Below are 27322 nucleotides of genomic sequence, written 5' to 3'. Positions count from 1 at the left end.
CCCCTCTCATGTACTCGCTCTCTCTCATTCTCTCTCTTTCAAATAAATAAATAAAATCTTTAAAAAAAAAATTGAAGGCTTCATCTTTGCACTGTTTAGAATTATTAGCACATGCCATATTGATAATAAACACGTAAAATTTTAAATAATGCCATTCTGAAACATTTTTACATATTTTAGTCCTGGAAGAGAAAAACTTTTTTTCTATTTTTCTTAGAAGCTCATTGGCTGACAGGAAAAACAAAATTAGACTAACAATTTAGTCCTCTCGTTCCAAACTTAATTAAAGATATGAAGCACCAGATCACTTGTTGTAAAAGTAACTTAGAAGTCAGAATACAGCATACTTTTATGTGTAGCATTTAACGTTATATATTACAATTTAGTAATTTATTATGGATAATTAAGAAGGCCAGAGAGAAAAAGAAGACAGAGAAAGGCATTCCAGACCTGAGAAGGGGCAACAGATGGATGCAGATAAACCAAGGGAAAACTGAATGAAACATAAGCACACAATGCACAAAAAATGCACACGTCCACACCACATGGGGGTACATCCTTAAAAAAGAGACAGAGAAAGATGATTCTTAATGGGTATATAGTAAATGGTTCATTAATGAGGAAGCAAGCCCAGGACGTACATTTTCATTGTTTTATATCCCCATTTTACAGCTTTCTAGGCTTGCAAAATCTGTGCTTTTTCACCATTTCCAGAATAATCCACAGACATTTAGCAGCAGACCAGAGGCCATTAAAGAGAGGTTTGCTTTCATTCAGAATGAACACAATCATGTCACTATCATAAACAATCAGGTAAATTTACAAAACTATTGTCAATGATCAGCTAGAACCACTTATTTAAATAAGCCATTAGCCCGCGAATTGGATACTAAACAGAATTCTGGCTCATTAACTTTACAGTTGGCCATTTTTCACCACGGAAAATTTGACGGATGCCTACTGATCTCATGAACATGCATTTTCAAGTTCAAATTCATATCAGAAAGACACAAAAACTGTATCTTGGTGTACTTCAAAATCCATTCAAGAGTCTTTCGCCTTCTACATAAATTGGACTAAATGAACCGTATTTTGTCTGCCATCGCGGGTGCACACCAGCCCCCAAGGCTCCTCAGTACCTGTTGTCTATCCAGACGCATCCTCTTGGCGGCATTCCTGCTTTCACTCTCACAGGCTGAGGCCAAGATACTCTCTGCAACTGCTGAAGTAAGGTGGGAAGGAATAGGTCGAGACTAAAAAAAAAAAAAAAGAGAGAGAGAGAGAAACATGAAAAATTATTAACAGACCAATGTTATTCTCAGAAGAGCTCACAGGCTGTGCAGGAGCATCCATTTATTTCAACTGAACTTATTTCAATAAAAAGAGGAAATGGAAATTGCAAAGATGAGAAATGAAAGCTAGTTAGAGGTTAAAGCTATCGCTGCTACACCGATCCATCACTCATTCCCATAGCTCCATTGTCACAAATAGTCAGTCTGGGCCATTAAGCTGGAGTTTGAATAGGCAGTGACAAAATGCTGACTGGGTTTTGTAAATAAAAGAAGTGCTTTAATTCTCTCGTAACATATGACAATGCACAACAAAACAAAATCAAGTGACGAGGCTGAAACATAGTTGGAAAAACTGACAGACACTCAGACCATGTTGAACAAGTTTAATATGAAATATGAATATTTGCAGTCAAAGTTGGGACACAATTGGTAGGATTCAAATCCTCTAAAAATACTTTTTTTAGTATATGTGCTGCTGAAGCGAGCACTAAAAATACTTTGTTTAAATACAAACTAAAACGTCAGTCCTGGAACGATTTCAGTATAATAAAAGTTTGATGTTTTGATATGAGCTGTATGTGTACCTACATGTTTTATTTATAAAATAGGAGTTAATATTATTAACTTAATGGATACATGTTGGAAATCCGTCTTCTATGTAGCCCACGTTGAAATTAATTAACCCACCCAACTAAGCTCATAATTAACTTCAAATTGTTTGCAATTCTCCGTATCATTTGTGATAATCAGAAAAGTTTTCCATTTTCTTTTCCCATAATTACATGCAAAATCATCTAACTGAAAGATGAAGTGCTTAATGATATTGAACAGTTTTTTAATGAAGATAAGCAAATGATAAGAAATAACATGACAATTAAGCCAGATAAGATAGCAAAATATGAAATTACAAAATAAAAAATGTCCTTTGGGAAGCTAGCCTATATAGTAACATGCCACCTTAGAGTTTTCAAAGCCTGAATCTCAAATATTGTATGGATGCCATTTATTAGAAGTCTCTAACGTAATAGAGACCTTCTAATTTTTTTAAGTGAATAGGAGCATGCCTTTATGGTACTTGATTCACTTTTGCTAACTCTAGCATGTAAAATGTGCTTTAGCAAATTGAACCATAGGGTTTATATCTCAGTACTGAAGAACAGCTAAATTCAGACCATGAGGGCTTTCAAAGGTACTCCTCAGTGGAATTTGTATATTGTATAACAAGACCAGGCTCTGACCTTGCTTGAACTAGGAAACAATTTCTGTAGCTGCCTCAGCCGATCTCCTCATGCTTCCACCTCTAAAGTTACCTCTGTAGACAAAAGGTAGGAAAGGTACAGGGTACTGTCTCCACTGCTAACCCCACGAGATGCCTGGAAGGATGCCTAGACAACCTTGACAATAAAGCATTAAGATACTGGAAATGCTATTTTTGTAAAAGAAAGAAAAGAGAGAGGCCCTTGAAGTGGCAGGTAAATGCAGTGGCATCATTTTGAGAAGGAAATTAGAAAGCCAGGAGTGTGTGCTGGGAACAGAGAGGAGGATCAAATCAGATAAATAATTGAAAATTTAAAAAAAGTAAATGGCCATAAAGATGTAAATATAATTTCAAAATTCATATGGTTTCTTCATTTCATTCTGTACTTCCCTGAGTATGGATAAGATAATCTAGCTCAGAACCAAAATATATTAAGCCACAAAATCAGTGTCTCGTGAAAGGGCAAAGCTTTGGCCACAGCTCAGCTCAAAATTATAATCTAAACCACATGGGAATTAGGTACACAGTGCTGTTTTTCCCAATTGAATTATGTTTGGAGGCAAAGGTGTTATAGAAAAAATGAGAATAAGAACATTCCATAATGAAAAAAGAAAAAATTATTTGATTGTAGCTAACATTATTCAAATAGAAGTGACAGTTCACATCATTATAAACTATATTATTAGACCTTTCATCTGGTTCTGGGGACTGAATTAACACAATCTAAATAAAACATCAGCAGCCTCTCTTTTCTTGATCCAATTATTGATAGTCACATGAAATTCAGAGAGATGTATTCCTGCTCTTCATTATCTTTATTTTTCTCCATCAGGTATTTCCATTCAAAATTAGGAATATATAAAGCTATAGAACTTTATTAAGCTGATTCAATTAAAGTAATAAACACACACCTTCTTAAATGCATAAAAGTCTGTTGAACAGGAGAATAAAAGGTAAAATATCCCTGTAATTAAAATTAGCATTTTATTTCAATTAAAAAAAATTTTTTTTTAAACAAAATGGGAAATAACTTTCACTAGAACAGTAAAAGTTGTTAGGCATGATAATTTATATGATTTCTTTTTCAAAGATAATGATAGGGAGAGTTGAGTCTTTTCCAGATATAGGAAATTGGTCTTCTCAGAAACTAGAATAATGCCCTGGCTGAGAAGGGCTAGATCACTTTTAAGGTCACTGGATAGCCTAATGTTTCAATATTTTGGGGAAAAAAAATCAACTTAAGATAAAGCAATCATGTACTCTTTTCTATTAAGTGGGAAAAAAATAAGTAGAAGCAAAGATATGTGATAGACATTGCCAGTAGTTAAATAGTATAATTTTGAAAATAGAGTTGTTCTGAGTTTATGCTAGAATTATAACTTGAAAACTGTAAACGGCCACAGAAATCATTCAGTACAAGTTTCTTCACTAAAGTTTGAAGAAACTGAAACCCAGAGAAGTTAAGTGATTTGACCAGATATAGAACCCAGATTTCATGTCTCCCAATTCTCAACCCTTCTACTCTCTAAATTCTGTTCTATACTTAGTACTTTTACCTAATTTATCATTAATATAAAATATTATAGAAAAAATCTTTACACACACACCCTGTTACGCTCAACTAAACAATAAGCAGGCCAAAGCTAACCCTTTACAAGTATGTATTACAATTCAGACATGCTGATTGGAAAGAAAGGCAGAATGAATAAGTCTATGTTACAGTTTAAGAAATAGGTATTTTTCAAAGAACTTACTATATCTTAAGTATATAATGAAATATGTACTTCTAAGTAGAAAATGAGTACCATCCTAATTTAATTTTTAGATAAATATTAATAATACCTATCTCATCCTGAGTGTTAAGATGGCCAGGAATTATAACAAGCAGCTTAGATTCATTATCTAATTTCGTTTTCCAAATAACCCTTGAGAAAAGTACTTCTAATATTCATATTTTAGATGAAAAATAAATTGAAGTTCTGAGAGATTATATAACTTGCCCAAGATCACACAGCTATGTACGTGGAAACACCTGGATTTATATCTAAGACTGATGATAAATTGGGAATAATTCCTAGTAAAGAATTATTCTCAGTTCACAACTAAAGTCTCAGTAAGCTTAAACAAAGCTAGAGACCTTAAATACTACACACTCCTACAGCGGAATCCATTTACAGCTAACCCTATTTTGCATTTAAGCAAAGAATATATTAGGATCTCACCAAAATCCTCCTCTTAAAGGGACTGAGAATCTCCTAATATATTTTGCTATTGATGCTTTAGAACCCTTCTTCATTAAAAGCACAAAAATAAATGTAACTTAGCTCAGTTCTTCATATGTTCTAAATGGATGCCATATAAATTCATAAGAATTTCATGTTGGAGAAACCAGGAGTGCCAAGAAATAACTGTATATGAAACATAAGAAAAGCTTAGTCTCATGCCCAAAATGAGAACGAGGAGCCAGGCAGAGTTCTTGCCTTCCTGTGAGGCAATCTGTTAAAAATCCCCTTGGTTCTAATACTGAGGAGCCAATAATGAATGCCAAAGCTCTTCACGACACACAGAGGTCCGTTACCCTGTGCCTGGCTCTAAGATACGAAAAATGAAAGTCTTTTGTTTATTGTTCCTCCATAATTTGGCTTTTGTCTATTTCACAGCTCAGGAGTACTTAAGCCAAGATAGTGAGAAGGAAATTAATCAATTTTGCTCCTTAGCAAAGCAATGTTATCATAGAGGAATTTAAAACTATTTAGTGTGAGTTTTGAGAACCACCTTCATCAGAACTCTCCTTTCCTTCGCCACATTGATAGCACAGAGCTTATTCTAATATTGCTGCACTAGGGTCTTCCCGGCAGGTAATTAGCAAAGTGTATCAAGGGCTCTCATCATGGATTCCACGAGGGACAAATGCTGAAAATTCCCTCTTACATCACTAAGAGTGGCCAGAGAACACAAAAGCCTCCACGTAATAATCTGAGAATATTTTGACCAAAAAACCCTCAAATACATAGAATTCAGTAGATAATTTATGAAAAACAACACTTCTGGTTGAATTTAGTTCAGTAAATACACTATTTGGTATATATCTTATAAGATTTAAAAATAATGATTCAAAGATGTATATAATCATACACACTACATGATCTATACCTAGAGTGAGATTTGTTACTTATTTCTTACCCTGGAGATGAGACAGTGCGAATCACCTTCACTAATTACCTCTTCGTAATTAACTGTCATCCTCAACTGGGATGAGTTGATCTTTCCCTAGCACTGTTCTTATTGTAATAATTATCCCTGACCAAATCAGTGGTGGTCATTTCATTAAACAGATGGCTAAACTGTCGCATGGAACTTTTGGAGTTGAAAAAGTCACATTTTAATTGGGGACTTAAGATGTGATTGCTGTTGGCACAACATAAAGGTGCCTTTCCTTATATATACATGTAAAACCACCACATCAACAAACTATTCCAATTTTTGGTCATAAGATATAAACTAAACAATGTTAGAGTCCTCTGAACTTTCGCCATACATTTAGGATGCTCCAGTTTTGTTTTGTTTTTTTTTTTTACAATTTTAAAAAAGTAACAAGAAATCATGACTGTAAGACTCTATTCATGGGTTAATAGTACTTATTAGTGGCAAGGCTTGCTAGAATCGAGGGTGCGAGCATTACCAGATCAAGTATTAAATGAGGTCAGATTGCGAGCAACTGCACATCCACCCAAGATTCTATATAGAATGAGCTCTTTCAAAATAACCAAAGCAAATGATTCAGTAGTCAGTTTAGATAGAGACCTACACTAAGGTTATTTTTCCTAATCTTGTTACTTCATAAAATACATAATCTTAAAATTCTGCAGCTTAGATGAAATGCATATTCTATCTCCCCCAAATGGTATATCTATACCTAAAGGGATAATTGTTATAGGCTGTGTAGTAAATTGTAGCCCTTATGGGATCCTTTCTACTAACCAAGTAGCTTCATTTGTATACATCAGTGGAATAAAGTAATAGTCTAGCAATGAACTGTTAGACTATTAGGATATTATTATGAGATCAGCTACTTGTAATCAGTCTGTCCACTTTTGCTATACACTCCCCTCGAACCTCACTCATCCTGCCAGATATCATTATTTCTATTTTTACAAATGGCAAAACTAAGGTTCATTCAGTAAGTTCTGAAGAGGCAATATAGTCTCCATCTCATGAGATAATTGTTACAATTCCATGATGAGGTAATGTACATAAAGCCACTGATATCTTCACTTATCTATTCAACAACTGTATTTAATGAGCACGTTCTATATGTTGGGAACTGTGTCAAGTTCAAATATATAAACAGTATCAATACTCTCTATGCTATCATAGTTTACAAGCTAATACATGCCTAGCATGTAGGGTGTAATATACATGCAATAAAGTATGTTAATTATAGACTCACAATCTTTTATCACAATTCTGTAATGTTCATGTTGTTAAACTGAAAGTGTTTTTTGATAAATTTGGGGGAATTTGGCAGAAAAAATTGACATGAGAATACCTATAATCTTTCTTTTTCCTACTTTCTGTGAATATCCATATCTTTTATGGCAGAAATACTTATATATTTGTCTGTGAGAGGCTTTCCCAGACCCTGTTGTGAGTGCTATGCAATAAGTAGAATATATACTGTGTCACATGCCCCAAATTTGAAAAGTTCTGAATTCTGGACCACATATGATCCAAGGTTTCAGATAAGGTTTGTGGATATGGACTAAAATCATAGTTTAGTTGTTCTTCCCTCATCCTATATGGTTTTGGTAGAAAAAATGACAAAGATTCTCAGTGACCTGACCCTCGCCATGACCTAGGTGTGGGTGTGGACAATCATGAGAGCTCATCCCTTTGTTCTCAGTGGCTGATCTAAGGATGGATATATGATCCAAATAGGAGCAAAGTCCTTTCATGGGAAGGGGGATCTGGAGCTGGAAGACAGTTCTTGGACTCTATGTTTTAAGAAGAGAGACTGAGAGCTGCGGATGGCAGCATTTTATAACAGGTAGCAAGGACCTGTCTGAGAAGTAAGCTAACTAACACACAAGAGAAGCATATAGTTAAGAAATAGGAGAGCAGAGAAGCCCTGACATCTGACCCCATGGATCCAGCTATGTGTGAATCCTTGAACTTCCCAGTTTCTTGAGAAAATTCTCCGGACCTATTTGAAAGGAGATTGAAAAAGTGTTTTCAACAAAAATGCTAATTAACCTTCATCCAAGCTTTGATAATAATTATGAGTTAATGGTATGCACTTTGGCCTTAATTTTAGAGCATTATTGGCCTTTAATAATGATCTCTCACAAATACATGAGAACTTAATGTCTTGTATTTAATACTCAGAAGCCCAGTTTGGCTAATCCCATCTGAAAATATCTTTGATTAAGACAAGAAAAACTAAATTATCAACTGAAATGACATATTATCATTTTTAACAAAGTGACTACTTATTTAAATCTTTTAATCTTTTAAATCTTTTAATCTTGAAAATAAGTGACTAGATATGCTTATGATTATTGTCAGTCATGGTCTCTTTGCCCCAATAGCTTATTTGTGAAAACCAATACAGTACACAATTTCTACCCATTCAGTTAATATCACTACCTATTCACACAAACTGCCAAATAGATGACAATATTTTAAAAACAGTATTTAAAGAGTTAACAAGAGTTAAAATTAAATGCAATGTAACTTTTCTCTTTAGGGAGATTTTTTTTTTCCTATTAGATTTTCAGTTAGCAGTCACTTTTAAAATTGAAACGCCAAATGCTGAATACTGTGAAACACATAGCACACAATAAAAATTAGCTTATCTCCCAGCTAATTTCTACCACAAAGTAACACATTAGTAAATGTCCATTCATTCATTCGTCTTTCATTCGACAACGTCAATTCAGTTGAATTGAACATATATTGAGCTGCTTTCATGAGCAATTAATCGCACTCTATATAAAACACTGTAGGTGATAGGGACATGAACAAGGTAAGCAGCATAGTACTTGAGGAACAGAACTTCCTGTAAGGGAGCTAAGGCCCATATATAAATAACAGCAATAAAAGACAGGATAAAACTACATAAGAGTACCACAAAGTACAATTTGCACACAGAAGAGAGAGAGATTTAAGGCTGCTTTTAGCGAGAAGTGAGGACTAAATAGATAAAGACATATTTGATTTAGTCCTCCAACTAGTTCCAGAGATTGAGACAGTGAGGATTTTCCAATAAAGGGAGCCATGGAATGCAATTCCAAATTAGATTGCATTTTATCATGTTCCTCAGATACTGGGTACTAGGCTAGGTAGGACTTTTTACATTTGTTATTTCAAGTGACATGTACGAAACAAATGCTATTTGTTTCCATTTTTCCCAGGAGGAAACTGAAGCTCAGGGATACAGGGTCTACGAGTAACGACTGGTAAAGCAGGTCTAAGAACCAAGATCCACGGACTGTGAAATCAGGGCGTTTTTCTTCAGATTTTCTCAGCCATGCTGCTAATTTCCCATTGTTTCCCTCAGGGCTCAGCTTCCCTCTGCTTGGAGGATGTTTCAGCTCTTCCACAGCTAGCCTGTGAGTGGTAACATTGGTCACTGTCTTACTCTGGAAGCAGAGGTTAGCTGGGCATTGATTTGTTAATTAAAAGTAGTTTCTCTAAAAAAAAAAAAAAAAAAAAAAAAAGACTATTTCTCCTTTAGTCCTTTGTAGACAGTCTTCTGGTATCTATTTTGAGGAAAGAGGTGTGTTCATTCAGTTTTCTGTTTTAAGATAGCCTCGTTTCTTCATAGCGACATTTAAGAATTTCTTGGGTCTGCTGTGGTTTCGCTATGATGTATACAGATACAGATTTGTTTTTATTTACACTGCTCAGCACTGGTCTATTTCTCCGTTCTTAGGATTCAATGGTCTACTCAATTCTAAAAAACTCTCCCTTCGCATCTGTTTGAATGTTGTCCTTACTCTAATTTCTCTTCTGGAATGCCTTTTAGATCTATCTTTATCATTCTATTTTCCATCTTCACTTCTTTTTTCCTATTTCTCTTTTTCTTTCTAGAAGTAATTTCCGTAGTTCAATGTTCCAGATTATTGATTTTTCTCTTTGGCTGAATCTTATCTGCTATTTAACCCATCCAGGAAGGTTTTAATTTTAATGCTTATAATGCCTGCCGTTTTATTTCTCAAAGTTGTAACTGGATGTTTCTAATTCTCCTTTCACAGGGCAGTAACTCTTCCCGAGGCCCAGCTATTTATACAGTTTACAGTTCGTGTTCCTCTCCGGTTACAAAATCCACATCTCTTGAATTTAAGTGTGCATTTAGATGGCAACCCTGACCTGTTTTGGCCTACATTCAGTTTTTCTACCTTGCTAGTCTGTTACCCTATCAAATTAAGGGCTTATGGCTATGAGTTTCCTACCAAGTTCATAGCCTGAAAATTTCCTTTTCTCTCTTTTGCTCTTGGCTAGGTATTTAAAAAGTTGTTATATTCTACTCAGTATTTATGTATTTGTAGAGGGAAAGTGGGTGGGTGGGAGGGGTACTCCATGAGGCTTAGGTCAACGTTTTGCTAAAACTAAAAGATCCAGTGATAAGTAACTCTGACAACTCTGTTGGCTATATTCTTTACACTCTAGTTACCCTTCAACCTTAATATATTTAATAAACAACACCCATGATCCCTGAGTCAGGAGCAATCCGTGGACTACAAGAGCACACACTGAGAACAGTACCAGAAGTCCCATGTGAAGGCTTTAGGTGGTAAATGAAATAACTGAGTGTATTAGAAGAAAGGGTAGAAAGAGTCCAGATCATACGCTAAATATTTCATATGCATTATCACATACAATACCCCAATAGCCCACTCCTTTAGAAAAGTGGAGATTCAGAAACATCACACAAAGTTGTACAGGGATTGAACTAAGCCAGGAATTGAATCTAGGTCTCTCAGTTTCAAAAGGCCATGCTCTATTATTGTAAGAAACTTAGAATTTGTTCTGAGATGGCAAAAGTTTGACATCATCAAAGCCAGAATCAAGGAAGACTACTCCAGGCGCAAAGGAAGATTTCTCATAAAGCCAATGAAGTTTAGACACCAGGGTCCCTCACCAGAGTTTCTGGGTATTGTCAGCATTCTGGGTAGGGAGGGAAAGCCAAGTGAAAATCAGGAAGTATTTATATGTAAGTGTGTCCGAAAATTGTCTCAAGAGATGTCAGAGGAAAAGGGTTTGAATCTTCATGACTTCTGTTTTTGAAATTTTTTGTGTATGGTATCTTTTCTAAGTAGAAATAAATATTCATCCTCTACTTAATTTTTTGCTCAACATTTTGTATTACTTTTCTTTTAATGAAAGGCACAACTTTTATAATTTTCAGGCACAAATCCTAGTTCTGTCTCTGCCTAGGAATAGAGGGTAGGGAGGGAGAATAAGATGAAAATAGAGGTGAGTTATGAGTCTGTAAGTGTATACGTATGAGGTATGAAAGGCTAGAACTAAAATGGTAGCCGATAAAAGTCAAAATTATTCGACTGATTCAGGAATCATAGCAAAGAAAGAAATTCAGTGAGTGGTAAGATGCAAGCCATAAGTGTATGAAAGAGTCCAGTCTCATTCCAGGTTTATGAGCACTGCTGTAAAAATGACAATTAGTGGCACTATTACCAGAAAGAGGCAAGTCAAGAGGAATTTACTGGTGGTTTGGTAGATGAGGTGAAAGGCCAGGGGAGAAGATGAATGATGAAGAATACAATGAGTTCCTTGCAGATAGAATACATTTGCCAGCATCTGGCTGACATTTGGAATGAAACACAAAAGCTCTGCAGATGACTGGGATTCAACGTTGAGAGTTGCTTACACAGAACAGACCTCTTCAGTTGCAGATAGGGGAAGATGCTGTACATGGCCAAGCCCAGGATATCTTAGCAAGTGGCTCAAAAGCAAGAAAAGTAAATAAGGAGGGAGAGTAACAAGAGCCTCAAGAAAATGGGGGTGGTTTCATTGAGGATGCAATGTTTGGGTCTGGTACAAAGGCAGTCATGTGATCTTTTAAAGAACCAATTCAAAGGGTCGTGAGAACCAGAGTCTGGATGTGAGGGACCACTGGGGGAGTTGGTGGTGATCTGTGAGTATAAAATAATCTTTCAGGAATCTGGCAAAGAAGGATGGTCTCAACTGAAGAAGAAGAAGACACCAGAAGAAATATTTTCTTGGAGTCTGGGGACCTTTTTTTTTTTTTTTTTTTTAAAGTCAGAAGAGAAGTTTCCCTCTCAATGAAAAGGGAATATGAGCACTGGGATGGTTGATGAAGCAACATCCTGAAGGAGGCTAAATGATGGGGGAACAGAGGCTTCGGGCTCATCCAGGGGCAAATACAATGAGGGCATTTCCTCTGCAAAGACAGTGGCAGATATTTGAAAAATTTTAGATGACTGTCAAAGTTTTTAATATTGCTTGTGCAGACTCTTTGATAACTAAGACTAAGGTACATCCATGTTAACACTGGCCAAAGTGAAATAGAGATGCAGATCTTGAAACTGAGAAAGTAAAAGAATTGTGAATTCAAAAGGTCAGATAGCAAAATTATTAAGGAGAATATTAGAGGATGTAATTAAAAAGAAATACTATGAATAAAGAACTCAGAAGATGGCATGTAAAGTATCCCGGAGGATGGTAGATGACATTTATAAAAAAACAGACCAAAAGTTGGCACAAGTAACAGGTGGGGAATTCAAACAAAATGTGTTTGCTAATTAGCATCAATTAAGTTAATTGGTCACAAAAGACAGAAACTTACACAGTTGTGCGAATAATAATGTGAATAATGGCTGCACAGGTTATTATAGTTTTTAATCATGACCTTGTATGAAGGGATGGTTATATCTCTAATCAAAGTTTTAAAGAAGCACTTTAATTCATTTTTTATAATATCTCCATTTGCTAAAGAATGAATAGCAAGTGTCACTGTAGCTTTTGCAATGCTCATTATCAGAGAAGTTTTAAATTGAAAAACAATTCCGATCTCTCTACTTTCATCTGCATTAGACAACTCGAGGCAAATGATTTAATTAGTGAAATTCCCTAAAAAAATGTACTATTTCCTAAACATTACTTCTTTTCTGATGAAAGAGTCATAAGCTCAGAAGACCAGTATCAAAATAGCTGAGGAGGGCACTATAGGATGTATTTAAAAAGAAATACTATAATAAAGAACTTCGATTAGGGTATTAAAATATGGTGTTTCCATAATTAGATTTAATTTTTTTAAATTTATATCTCATTTTCCCCTAAAATAGATATCAGAGCCACCAAAGAAATATACGCTATGATCAATTAAAAAAATATAACTAGGACTTCAGATAAACTTTGGCTCTGAACTTGCTGGCAGTGGGCACAAAAGTAAACAAATTTAGTTGCATTGTTCTAGTAAAGAGAAAACAAAAAACATTCTATTTCCATAGGAGAAGCACTTTTTTTCTTGTATGACATTCTAAAAGAAGTTTCTGAAATGAGGTAATATACTATGGACATTTAGTAGCCTCATGGACAACATCCTTAACAAAATATTATAAAAATGTCATAGACCTATTTCTTCAAACATAGTTAATCACATGATATTTAAAAAGTAAGTAAACAAGTAATTTTCAAGACGCTAAATTTATTGAATTCAAATATCTAGGCTACCTGATCTATCTTGGTAGAGTGGCACAATTTGAGATACAGTAGGAATTATGGGCTGCAAGGGTCTTACAATGGCTCCCCGAAATATCGAGTTTTATAAAAAATACAGGTAAACATGTGCAGCATGGTGAAACAGTCTCTAACAATATAAGCTCAGAACACAAAAAGAGAAATCACATCACATAACACAGACTATACTTAGGCATGGACCAATCCCACCTTGTTCATAAAGTTTTGCTTTTATGATCTTATCTGTTATACATGCTCTTTAAGATCAGAACATCTTGAAGAAACGCTTTTTTTTTTCTAGAACAATCAACAGATATTCTTTAGAAAACTAGTTAAGTAATTTGAGAGTCAAAGCTGCACAAGTGAATCAGTAACAATTGGATGTATTTGTCAAAGGATTAATTTAATGGCTGCTTAACTCATTCACTGGGTTCTAAAAATTTAATGAATATTAAAACCGTACTCTGGATCAAACTTATGAGATTTTTCATAAAACATGCCCTTTGATATTCAACACTGAGGATTTTATGATTTGAAAGGATTGGTAGCAGTGAGTTGGTGAAAGTGTACGAAAAGAATATAGAATATAGAATAATATAGTTATAGTTATATAAATATAGTAATACAGTTATTGTACTTAGCCCATTACAGAGACTATTTGGAGTGATGGCATGAAATTTTGGCTACTTAGGCAATCAAGATCTGTGGGGTCTTGATAATTCTAGTGAAATAAAAAAATGCTTAAACATCTACTCTAATATTTGTATACATTCAGTGAAGTCAATTAAAAGTATTTATGTTGACATGTAAATTCTTAAGGGATAATTATTATTAACCATGCATATATTTTGTCTTAATGACAGTGGGAAATTAATAAAAGTGAATGCCAACATTCTCAACTAATATATGTTGTGATGACCCACTTCTATGGGATTACCTCTTTGAATTTCTTAAAGTCAACACAAAACATAATTCAGTATTTTGTGTTTCACTCTACTTAAAGAGTCTTCTGGTTTAGACACCCCAAATAACTGGAAGAGATAAGCTTGTTGAAAGCCACTTTCATTTTATAAGATGGAATCTCCTACCAAATAATTCTACACTTATCCCAACCTATAATGGGGCACCTGGGTGGCTCAGTCAGTTAAGCATCTGCCTTTGGCTCAGGTCATGATCTCAGGGTCCTGGGATGGAGCCCTACATCTGGCTCTTTGCTCAATGGAAAGCCTGCTTCTCCTTCTGCCTCTCTCTTCCCCCTGCTTATGCTGTCAAATAAATAAATAAAAATTTAAAAACCCCAAATAATCCTACACTTAACAATTTCATTTTACAAATATAGTAAAAAATTCTTATTTCGACTTGTTGACCTGTTAAGTATTGCAGAATAATTTGTATGTAAAAACAACTACATGCTGAAAATGAGACTTTTTCTCCATGTCTACCTACATAAAACACAATAGAACAAAGGTTTTTTATTTAATGCTGTTTCAATTAAAAAGAACAACTATGGATATTACTTTATATCAAATTTTTAAAAGTGAGGGAAAAATATTCACATACAGTATTTAGTTGTAATTACTATCTGCCCTAGTCATACATTTTCCTATCTGTTCTAGATAAGGATAAGTATTCAAAATGACACATAATCTTCCCCATGCCCCATGACAGTGAAGTAATACATTAAAAAAAAAAATCAAGATTCCAAGTGTCAACTGAATGGTAGATTTGTTATTTTAGAATATTCCTGTGTATAAAAAAAGCCCTAACCTATGATAAAAATTTTCATTCATGTTGTTCACTTAACATTTAATTATATTAGGCCTTATATTATTACTTAGGTATTTCACTTCCCACAACTTGTCACCTCAATGAATCGTAATATCAGGGAACATGTTATATTTCCTAAATAACTGGTTAGAAATCTCTAATATTTCTGCTTATTACTTTGTATAATGGTATGTACATTATTGAATAAATGAATAAATAAAAAATAAAAGTTAATTAAAATAGCATTTCTTTACAGTATATTTCTTTGTGATTAGTTTGTAAAACTCCTTGACTTTGAATTAGTCAATTTTTGTTCTTCTCTATGCATAGCACAGGGTATACAACAAATAGATGCCCATATTGAAGTAAATAAATACAAGCAATAGAAAAACCTGTGAAAGTTTCAAATATGCCTTAGAGAAATTAAGAATTCTACATGACGATAATTTTTCTCATAAAGAATAATTAATGGAAAATAAGAAATTTTACCAAAAAATCTCCGAATAAATATCTCCAAAAATAGAAATGCCAGATGCTGGTAAAATAAAAACCTTGGTATAGGATATCATCTTTATTGTTACTGAAAAAGAAAAGTAAATATTGTACATTGTATTCTGAATGAGACATATTTAGGTTCTATCGCAATTTTACATCAGCTGCTGAGTGTTCTGAGCCAAATGACAGTGCTAGGACTCTAGGTTTTTATACCTGTTTAGATACCCTTTCTCTCTGTCATCTCTCTTCTATTGAGTAGGTAATAATAATTTTTAAATAATTCAGTAATGGGAGAAATAGCTTTATTTTCTTTAAGCAAACTCTCCTCTCTTATACCTCTACTGTCATAATTTAGTTTGATCAGGCACAGAAATGCCATTTTGATTTTAAAATGACTTATGCACTACCAACTCTGACTTCAATATAGTTATTATTCTGAGAAGTAAATAAGTACTTAAATGGAGTATTCTGTGATTGTTTAATACAAACAGTTTGGGAAGCTTTTATCAGATGATAGATTGAATATTTGAAAATATTGTCACAGTTAAGATATATTGAGTGGTTACTATGTGTCAGAAATGGTTTGCAGAGCTTTACAAGTGACAATTTATATAATTCTCACAACTTTATGAATTAGGAGTTAACACCTCTAGAAGAGGCATCTGAGTCCAGGTCGCTGAAGTAACGTGCCACACAGTTAGGACGTGGTGGATCCAGAACCCCAAACCAGGCTCTCTGGGGACTGAGCCTTGTGCTTGGTACTATCTAGGCAGACTGCCTCTCTATAAAGTCATACTGTTTCAAAGAATATCAAAGGGGGGGCACCTGAGTGGCTCAAAGGCCTAAGCATCAGACTCCTGATTTAGGCTCAGGTCATGATCTCAGGGTCATCAGATTGAGCCCCTTGTTGGGCTCCGCACTGGGTGTGGAGCCTACTTAAGATTCTCTCTCTCCTTCTCCCTCCGCCCCTCCCCCCAGCACATGCTCTCTCTCTCTCAAAAAGAAAAAAATATTGAAGGTATTTTTAGAAGCCAGTGAAGAAGCATTGATAGTAGATAGTGGATTTATTGCTTTTGTCATTTCATTTAAATCTAAGAACCTATTTCTCCTATATGACATCTCTGAAACCTCTCCTAGCTTCACCAACACTACTCCATTACAACTAATACATGACAGGCACTGATCACGAACCAGCAGTCTTGGCTTCGATGGAGCCAAGAAAGGAAAAAAAAAAAAAATGGCTTCAGAAAATTTCTAATACATTTCTGCTCCCATACATAAAAAACAAAAATAAAAAAAAAATACATTGTAAACATATACACTAGTTCTAGGAATAGCAATTAGTGCAAGGTGAAATAAAGTTGGAAAACCACTGATATCTGATTTCCACCCATAAATAACTAATGTCAACATAATCTCATCCATCTGTAAAGCCTAGGTGAATAGAAAAGCTCATGTTACCATCCACAAGCACACAAATACATTGAGTACAACAAAGCCTTCTTTTTCACATGAGGATTTTCATTCCCTGATCTTTACTCTCAAGGCTTGCTACTTATTAACCACCGGTATGAAAACAGTATTATTTAGGTGGATCCATCCATTTCCTTTGGTTCCAGAGAAAGCCATTCTCATATACCATCTAAAGCAACAACCTGTGCTTCAGTTGAAGACTTGGTTAACCTTCTATCTGCTTCAGTAGTGACAGAAAACAAACACGAATGAGATGCTGGTTCTCATTGGTTTTTAACTCAGATCCCCCTCATTTCCTGTGACATGGTACCATGTGTGCCTGGGAGTGTTGGTCTCACCAGGTATTCCTCATTGAATAACAAAGGGGATAAATACTTCAGGAAGATGAAAAGGAGAAGGGGAAAAAAACAAACAAGCAAACAAAAACCCCTTGGACCTGACATTATGGAAAAAATAAAAAAGACACTAAGATGAAAAAAAAAATAGTGTCATGGTTTACATGTGGGATTTTGATGAAATCTAGGGCTGTGTTTTAATTCAAAACTCACCATCTCAAAACCACTTCTTTTCATCCGCCTGCAGGACTTGAGGTAAGTACGTATACGTTTTCTGGCACGCTCTTGATACTCAGGGAATTGTCGCCTGCATGAGTCAATGATAGCCTGGATCTTTTCTTTGGGCTGCTTAGAGATTGGGACCATTCGGTCCAAGTTTTCATCTACAAACAGCCTGACAAACATCTGTTGGCAAGAGGGAGACAGAGGAGAAGGGTTTGGAGGACTGCTCTCTGCTGTTCCTAGCTTCCTGTCTTGATTACCGATAGGAAAATACTCTTTTCTGCTTTATGCACTGAAGAACTTTGCAATGGAAAGCCAGAAACTTTAAGCAAACACCCTTTAAAGGCTTTCTAAATGGCTGGATAAAAAAATAGAGAGAAAAAAGAGAGAGAGGCAGACAGACAGACAGACAGACAGAAAAGTATAGACTATCGTGTAGGAAAAAAAATCAGGAAATAACAGTAGACTGTGACAATTAAGCACCCCATCAAATTCTCCACTAATGATAAATGCGACTGCTACATTGTTATGCTGCACAGTGCACTAATCTCTGAAAACAATGGACTCTTTTGTCATGCATAATTAGGTAAGCCAGGAAGGCAAGAGAAATAACTGAAGACAGGCATACTCTTCCGAGGAAGAAGCGGAGGCCCCCTCGTCCACTAGGTAAACATGCATACTCACACAACACAAATCCAGTTTTCAGCTCTCATTTGGCTTTAAAATTCTAAACAAAACACAGCAATTCTGGTGTCTGGTTGGCAAAGAGTGTTTCATGTACTTTTTAAATCCTTCTGTAAATTAAACAGACATGTCTCTAGAAGATCCACATTTACCAGCAAGCAACAACATGAAAGTGAAGTGGTAAAAAGTAAGCCACACAGGGAGGGTGGCCGGACTCACATTAAAAGCTTTCAGCCGCTCGGCCTCAACGCCATCTGTCTCGTTCACTTTTTCAGAATCGTCGTGGTCATCGTGGTCATCTTCATCCTCATCTCCCCTGTTTAGAGACAGGTCCTCGGCACCTCGGTCTACACTCTCATTTTTGCCAGAGTCGTAGCTTGAGTAGCTATGTGCAGGAGACTGAAAAGAAAGGGGCAAATTGCTGTTTTTAAATTCATCGCAGAGCATATGAATTCTGTTTTTAATTTCAATGGTTTCTCAAAAATCTTGCTGAAAGAAGTTAATCCCAGAGTTGTGGCTATTTTAATTTGAAGCAAAATTAATGAAGTTCAGATGAAAAATTCATCTCCTCAGTCACACCAGTTATATTACAAGTGCTCAATAGCTGCATGGAACATTTCTATCACTGCAGAAAGTTCTACTGGATTTAGCTTTTTGAGAGCAAAGATAGTTTCCACTCAATATACATACTTAAAAAAAAAAGAAAGAAAAATCAACCTGTAATCACCTTTGCGAGAGAATCATTGAGTCACATATTCTTAGAAACAGAAATGACCTCAGAGGTTAGTCAATCTAATCGTATCAGTATTTTTTTAAACAGATAAGGAAACCGAGGGGAGGATATATTTAATTGATTTGCCCAACAAGGACTACACAAAATATTGATGCTAGGGGTGCTAATTATAAGACAAAGTCTTGAAAATCAGTTTTTAAATTGTCTGTGAGTCTTAGGATGGCACTGAATTTTGGTCTAGAAAAAAGGAACCAGGTTTCCTCTGAATCATGTTAAGCTTAATGCTTCCTAATGCTTAATGGAAGATGAATGCCAGCCGACACAGTTCTCACAAACTTCGATAACTGTGTTCAAGACTAACCATGGGTCCTGCAGTGGTATCTCCTACTTCTTTGTCCATACGGCACCTTTGCCTTTCAGAAACAGCCTCTGCTCCCCTAGGTGAGAGTGCCAATCCCTGGACAGCAACCTTCTCTATTCCAGCTGTGCCCCAACTTTACCTCCGGGTAACTGAAATCAAGTTGAATCCAGCAAGGCTAAGCAGAATAGACTCCTAATAACATCATCTGAGATTATAGATTCAACTGTGCCTGAAATTAACCTGTCAGTTGTGTGATACTCTACCTCTTCTACACCCCATCCCCCTTCATTTTCTCTTTGCTTAAATCTTAAATAACAGTAGACTGTGTCTGGAGTGGTACAGAAATCAATCATGGTAAGGCCAGATTAACAACCCAAATTTCACATATGAGAACTTAGATACATAGGTGACCTCAGTGAAATGGATAATATCTCTAAACAGCAGCAGCATCCTCAAATCAAAGAAGTAAAATGCTTTTGAAAGAACCTCACAACGGGAAATTTTAAATCAGCAGTGTTCAAAAATGCCTATGTGCGATAACATATGTGTAGTGTGTTGTAAGGATCACGATAATATATTATTACTGCATAATCAGAGGAAGAATAATAAAAGTAGAATAGATATAAAAAATAAAGTTAAAATTTAAAAAGCAACATATTTTATATTACTGTAATATTATAGTATTTCAAATTATTAGGAAGGTAGATTTACCTTAAAAAATGTAAGGCAAATATTCCGTAGGTTTGAAAAATATATCATATATATATTTTTAATGCCAATGTGCAACATTTTTAAAAATGTTACAATACACTGAATGCAAATATGCTGGGCTAATATATTCTTTCCACATGCCACGTGAAATACACAACCTAGCCGTCTGCTATAAACAGAACCATTTGGAATGACATTGTTTTACACCTCTACTCCCTCTAGATAAAGAAGACCCCAGTCTTACAGATCTGAGAATATTGAGAATCTAAATCCAAAACATAATCAATTTTTCCTTCTGTAATATAAACTGAAATTTGTATGACTCTGAATCCAGTTTCTCAGCTGCAGTATCATTTCCTGCCTCTTTCACTGTTAAAGATACTATTAACTGGCTTTCAAGGCCAATCCAAGTAAATTCAATTTCCACCAAGATTCCCTCTTCTTTCTCAATCTCCTTCAATGTTTCTCTAAACTGTGAAGTCTTTTTTTTTTTTTAATAAAGATTTTATTTATTTATTTGACAGAGAGAGACACAGCGAGAGAGGGAACACAAGCAGGGGGAGCAGGAGAGGGAGAAACAGGCTTCCTGCCGAGCAGGGAGCCCAATGCGGGGCTCGATCCCAGGACCCTGGGATCATGACCTGAGCCGAAGGCAGACGCTTAACGACTGAGCCACCCAGGCGCCCCTAAACTGTGAAGTCTTAATATACTATGACATTTGACACAGAATTAAACACTATCATTGTTCTCTACTTCTCATGTTAATTTGCATTTTCTTTCAAGCTAGACTGAGATAGGAATCAACACATGACCTCTACTAAAGAAATGTTCTCTACAGAAATAGCACTTAAGACTGTCAGCAGTGTCCCATTTTCTACAAAATGATTTGGTCTTAAAAAATGGGGGATGAAGGGGCGCCTGGGTGGCTCAGTTGGTTAAGCGACTGCCTTCGGCTCAGGTCATGATCCTGGAGTCCCTGGATCGAGTCCCGCATCGGGCTCCCAGCTCAGCGAGGAGCCTGCTTCTCCCTCTAACCCTCCCCCTCTCATGTACTCTCTCTCATTCTTGCTCTCTAATAAATAAATAAGTCTTTAAAAAAAAAATGGGGGATGAAGCCAAGTCACAGATTAGGAGAAAATATTTACAAAAGGCACCTCTGATAAAGGACTGTTAGCCAAAATACACAAAAGAACACTACAAACTAAATAAGAAAGCAAACAACCTGATTAAAATATGGGCCCCAAACCTTAAGAGATAACTCACCAAAAGAGATAAACAGATGGCAAATAGACTTTTCAAAGAAGCTCCACATCATATGTCATCAGGGAAATGCAAATTAAAACAACAATGAGATACGACTATACACCCTATTAGAATGGCCAAAATCTCGAACATCAACATCAACATCAAATGCTGGTGAGGATGTGGAACAACAGGAACTCACTCACTGCTGATGGGAATGCAAAATGGTACAACCACTTTGGAAGACAGTTTGGCATTTCCTTACAAAACTAAACATACTCTTACCATATGAACCAACAGTCATGCTCCTTGGTATTTATCCTAGGAGTTAAAAACTTATGTCTACACAAAAAAACTGCACAGGGATGTTTATAGCAGCTTTATTCAGAATTGCTAAAACAAATGCAATCAAGATGTGCTTCAGTATGTGAATGGATGCATAAACTGTGGTACATCCAGATCAGGGAATATTATTCAATACTAAAAAGAGATGAGCTAATTGAGACGTGAAGGAACACCAAATGCCTGTCACTAAGTGAAAGAATCCAATCTGAAAAGACTACATGTTGTATGATTTGAGCTACAAAACACTTTGGAAAAAGCAGAACCATCAACAGTTAAAAGATCATTGGTTGCCAGGGGTTGTGGGGGGTAGGGGAGGAATAAGTGGAGCACAGAGGATTTCTAGGGCCCTGAGAATACTCTATATGATACTATAATTGTACATACATGTCACTATATATTTGTACAAACCCATAGAATGTACAACACCATAACTCCTAATATAAACCATGGACTTTGGATGTTTATAGTTTGTCAATGTGGGTTCATCAGTTATAACAAACGTACCACTCTGGTAAGTGATGTTGATAATGAGGGACGCTATACACGCATAGGGCCCGGGGGTGTATGGAAATCTCTGCATCTTCTCAATTTTGTTGTGAACTTAAAACTGCTCTAAAAAATAAAGCCCTTTTTTTAGAAAATGGGGAATATGGGTATTGGGATGATAATCTAGAATCAAGTCATAAAAATTACTATAGTCTTTTAACATCCCACATAAAATATTGCAGTCTCTACACCATAAACCTACTTTACTTTATTAAGAACTTTGGATGACCATACTCTAAGAAGCCTTAATTTCAGGAGCAGTTATTTTCATATTCCAGATATAAATTGAAAAAATCCAAATTAAATCTTTTTCTTAAAGATTTTATTTATTTATTTGACAGTGAGAGAGTGCACAAACAGGGGGAGAGGCAGAGGTAGAGGGAGAAGCAGGCTCCCTAACAAGCAAAGAGTCTGATGCGTGGTTGCATCCCAGGACCCTGAGATCGTGACCTGAGCTGAAGGCAGATGCTTAACTGACTGAGCCACCCAGGTGCCCCCAAATCAAATCTTAAAAAAACCAAATGTTAAGGAATCACCACTTAGGCCCTATAGAAGATGCAAACTTGCTTATTCTCATAACACACGTGTTAGTTCATGGGGCCAAAGGTATATCTTCGCCTTGATTACATATTCCATTTTTTCCTCTTGAGATAACCTGTGGCTCTCCTTAGCAAAGACTTCTTGAAAAATACATTTGCACTTCTATTTTCTCACGTTTTTACCACCCTAATAGAACTGCCAGCTCTGGACCTAGGAAACCTCACTTCCGCACCCTAGAAAGAAAGCTTAATCTGTTTGCTTACTCTGTGGTCAGAGCATAGAATGGCTGAGAGAGCAAGACCATCCATAGTGCTTGATAGGAGAACCAGCTGAGGCTAGAGGGGCAATTTGTGATATATACAGCCAAGGGAAATAAAAACAAACCTGTCATTTCTTTATCATGCCCTAAATAAGGTAAGACTCTCATGAATTGAGTGGCAGGCATCCATGCTTTCATAATAGCCTGTATGTAGCCCTGTCGCAGCACTGATCATGAAATACTATACAAGTTAGCTTATATGTCCATCTTCCACACAGTCTAAGAGTTACTTGATGTTGGGGTCACTCAGAGACTATGCCTTTTCCACCCTTAAAAGCTTGCACAATGTCAAGCACATAGTGGGAATAAGGTAATAAATGTTTTCTGAATAAGTGATTGCTTACACGTTAGAGTTGTACAGAAGATAATTTAATTTAATTTTTAAATTGCAATTTAAACATTTATTTGCCAGTTACTTCTTTTTTAATTGAGTTATAATTGACAAACAACATTATATTAGTTTCAGGTATATAATAATGATTTGATATTGTAGGAGTTCTTATATATTTTGGATCATAACCTCTTATTGAATATAACATTTGCAAGTTATGTTCTCCTGTTCATTGGTTTCCTTCACTGTGCAAAAGCTTTTTAGTTTGAGGTAGTTCCATTTGTTTACTTTTGCTTTTGTTGCTTTCGCTTTTGATGTCAAATCCAAAAATCATCACCAACACAGACATCGAGGAAATTACCGCCTATATTTTCTTTTGGGGTTTCATGTCTTACTTCAAGTCTTTAAAACATTTTAAGTTCATTTAGGTACTTGGTGTTAGGTAGTAGCTTAGTTTTATTCTTTTGCATGCAGCTGTCCAATTTTCCTAACATTGTTTATTGAAGACACTGTCATTCCCCATGGTCTATTCTTGGCTTTGTCATAAATTAGTTGACCATATAGGTATGGGTTTATTTCTGGTCTTTCTGTTGTGTTCCACTGACTTATGTGTCTGTTTTTATGCCAACACTATATAGTTTTAATTAATATAGTTTTGTAATACATACTGAAATCAGGGAGCATGATGCTTCCAGCTTTGTTTTTCTTTGTCAAGATTGCATTGGCTATTTAGGGTTTTTTGTGGGCCCATACAAATTTTAGGATTATTTGTCCTACTTCTATGAAAAATGCCATTGAAATTTTCATGTGTCTAAATAAATTTTATTTATTTGATAAGACTGCATTGAATCTCTAGATTACTTGGGATAGTAATATTATTTCTTCTAATCAATCAACATGGAATATCTTTCCATTTGTTTGTATCAGTTTTAATTTCTTTCATCAATGTCTTACACTTTTCAGTGTATAGGTCTTTCACCTCCTTGGTTAAGCTCATTCCTAGGTAGTTTTTAATGAGATAGTTTTCTTCATTTCTCTGATAGTTATTATTAATGTATAGAAATAATTTTTTAATTGAAGTATAGTTGAAGCACAACAGATTTCCGTATATTGATTTGGTATTTTGTAACTTTACTGAATTCAGTCAGCTTTTAAAAATATATTATTGATTACTGAATATATTGGGCAATCTTAGAATCATTAAAAATATGAGCAGTCTAGAAGCATTGGTTTTCAAAGAGTGCTTGCTATGTCAGCAGTAACTGCATCTCCTGGGAACTTATTATAAATACAAACTATTGGATCACATCCAAGACCACCTGAGTCAGACACCTTGGGGCTAGACCCAGCAATCTACGTTTTCACATGCCCTCCAGGGTATTCTAATGCTCTCTCAAATTTGAAAAATACCAGCCCAGAGTTAACTTCCATTTACAAGAAATAAGGCAGAGAGAATAACAAGTTAAATGACACCAGAGAAAGCAAAGAGACAAACCCAAAATATGAGACATTATATAGGACAACTGACTTTGGTTCTTCAGTAAGTGACACCAGAAAAACAAGTGACACATTAGAAGAGATTTAAGAGGTGTACAGACGGGCGCCTGGGTGGCTCAGTTGGTTAAGCGACTACCTTCGGCTCAGGTCATGATCCTGGAGTCCCGGGATCGAGTCCCACATCGGGCTCCCTGCTCGGCAGGGGGTCTGCTTCTCCCTCTGCCCTCTTCCCTCTCTTGCTCTCATTCTCTCCCTCTCAAATAAATAAATAAAATCTTAAAAAAAAAAAAAAGAGGTGTACAGACATACCTTTTTTTATGGAATATTACAGATATTGTGGGGTTGGTTTTTGGGGGGGGAGGGCAGTTCAAATCGAAGGTTTTGGCAACCTTGTGTCAAGCAACTCTATCAGCACCATTTTTCCAACAGCATTAAGCTCACTTTGTGTCTCTGTGTCACACTTGGTAATGCTTACACTATTTCAACTTTTTTCTTATTATAATTGTTATGGTGACTTGCGATCAGTGATCTCTGATGTTACTATTGTAATTGTTTTGGGGCATTGCAAACCATGCCCATAAAAGACAGTGAACTTGAGAAAGTGTTTGTGTTTTGACTGCTCCACTGAACAGCTGTTCCTCCATCTCTGTCCCTCTCCTCAGGCCTTCCTATTACCTAAGATAACAACAAAATTTAAATCAGGGCAATTAATAAACTTCTAATGGCCTCTAAATGTCAAGTGAGTCACATGTCTCTCACTTTAAATCAAAAGCTAGAAATGATTAAGCTTAGTGAGGAAAGCATATAAAAAATGGAGACAGGCCAAAAGTGAGGCCTCTTGTGCCATCAAATTGTGAATGCAAAGGAAAAGTTCTTGAAGGAAATTAAAAGTGCTATTCCAGGGAACACATGAATAATAAGAGAGTGAAACAATCATATTGCTGATATGGAGATAGTTTTAGTAGTCTTTAGAGAAGATCAAACCAGCCACAACTTTCTCTTAAGCCAAAGACTAATCCAGAGCAAGGCCCTAACTCTAAATAAAATTTATTTAGACACATGAAAATTCCAATGGCATTGACGCTAGCAGAGAGTGGTTTATGAGGTTTAAGGAAAGAAGCTGTCTCCCTAACATCAAAGTGCAAGGTGAAGCAGCAAGTGCTGATGTAGAAGCTGCAGCAAATTATCCAGATGATCTAGCTAAGATAATAAAGGGGGCTACACTAAATAACAAATTTTAAATATAACAAGTAACAGCCTTATATTAGAAGAAGATGCTATCTAGGATTTTCATAGCTAGAGAGAAGTCAATGCCTGGCTTCAAAACTTCAAAGGACAGACTGACTCTCTTGTTAGGAGTTAATGCAGCTGGTGACTAAGTTGAAGCTAATGCCTACTGACCATTAAGAAAATCCTAGGGTCCTTAAGAATTATGCCAAATCCATTCTACCTTTGCTTTATAAATGGAAAAACAAAACCTTGATGACAGCACATTTGTTTACATCATGGTTGACTGAACATTTTGAGCCCAATGTTGAGACTTAGAAAAAACAAAAGATTCCTTTCAAAACGTTACTATTCATTGACAATGCACCTAGTCACTTCATCTCTCGTGGAGATGTACAATAAAATCAATGGTTTTATGCCTGCTAACACAACATCCATCCTGGAGCCCACAGATCAAGAAGTCATTTTGAATTTCAAGTCTTATTTAAGAAATACATCTCATAAAGTTAAATTTCCATATACAGCAATTCTTACGATGGATCTGAGCAAAATAAATTGAAAACCTTCTGGAAAGAATTCACCATTCTAGATGCCATTCAGAACATTTGTGATTCATAGGAAAAGGTTAAAATATCAACATTAACAGGATTTTATAAGAAGTTGATTCCAGGGTGCCTGAATGACTCAGTCAGTTAAGCATCCAACTCTTGATTTCAGCTCAGGTCATGATCTCAGGGTCAGGAGATCAAGCCCCACATTGGGCTCCATGCTCATTGCAGAGTCTGCTTGAGATTACCTCTCCCTCTGCTTCTGCCCACCCTCCCACCCTGCTCTCGCTCTCTCTCTCAAATAAATAAATAAATAAAATCTATAAAAAGAAAAAAAAATGTTCATTCCAGTCCTCATAAAGGACTTTGAGAGATTCAAGACTTCAGTGGAGGAAATAACTGCAGATGTGGTAGAAATAACTAGAGAACTAGAATTAGAAGTGGAAACTGAAGACAAGACTGAATTGCTGTAATCTCATGATAAAACTTGAATGGATGAAGAGTTGCTTCTTATGGATGAGCAAAGACAGTAGTTTCTTGAGATGGAATCTACTCCTAGTGAAGACACTGTGAAGACTGTTGACATGACAACAAAGGATTTAGATTGTTAAAAAAAAAAACAAAAAACCCAGTTGATAAAGCACTGATGGGTTTGAGGATGGACTCCAATTTTG

The 27322-nt window shown here is 35.8% G+C and overlaps 1 protein-coding gene across 4 annotated transcripts in view; it reads right to left on the bottom strand.

Moving 5' to 3' along the window:
- Positions 1–27322, bottom strand: part of NOL4 (nucleolar protein 4) — a 413857-nt gene that overhangs the window by 95925 nt on the left and 290610 nt on the right. For 2 of the 4 annotated variants that reach the window (XM_034995876.1, XM_034995879.1), the window contains 3 exons: positions 18468–18647; positions 17556–17747; positions 1140–1253 (listed from right to left, as the gene is read on the bottom strand). In XM_034995876.1, the coding sequence (XP_034851767.1) occupies positions 1140–1253; positions 17556–17747; positions 18468–18647 (486 nt within the window). The remainder of the gene's footprint in view (positions 1–1139; positions 1254–17555; positions 17748–18467; positions 18648–27322) is intronic. The other 2 variants (XM_034995877.1, XM_034995878.1) reach the window with 2 other exon arrangements.

This window comes from Mirounga leonina, unplaced genomic scaffold (genome assembly GCF_011800145.1).
Source record: "Mirounga leonina isolate KUSES-001 unplaced genomic scaffold, KU_Mleo_1.0 Mir_93, whole genome shotgun sequence".
NCBI lineage: Eukaryota > Metazoa > Chordata > Mammalia > Carnivora > Phocidae > Mirounga > Mirounga leonina.
This window is presented reverse-complemented; position numbering and strand designations above follow the sequence as displayed.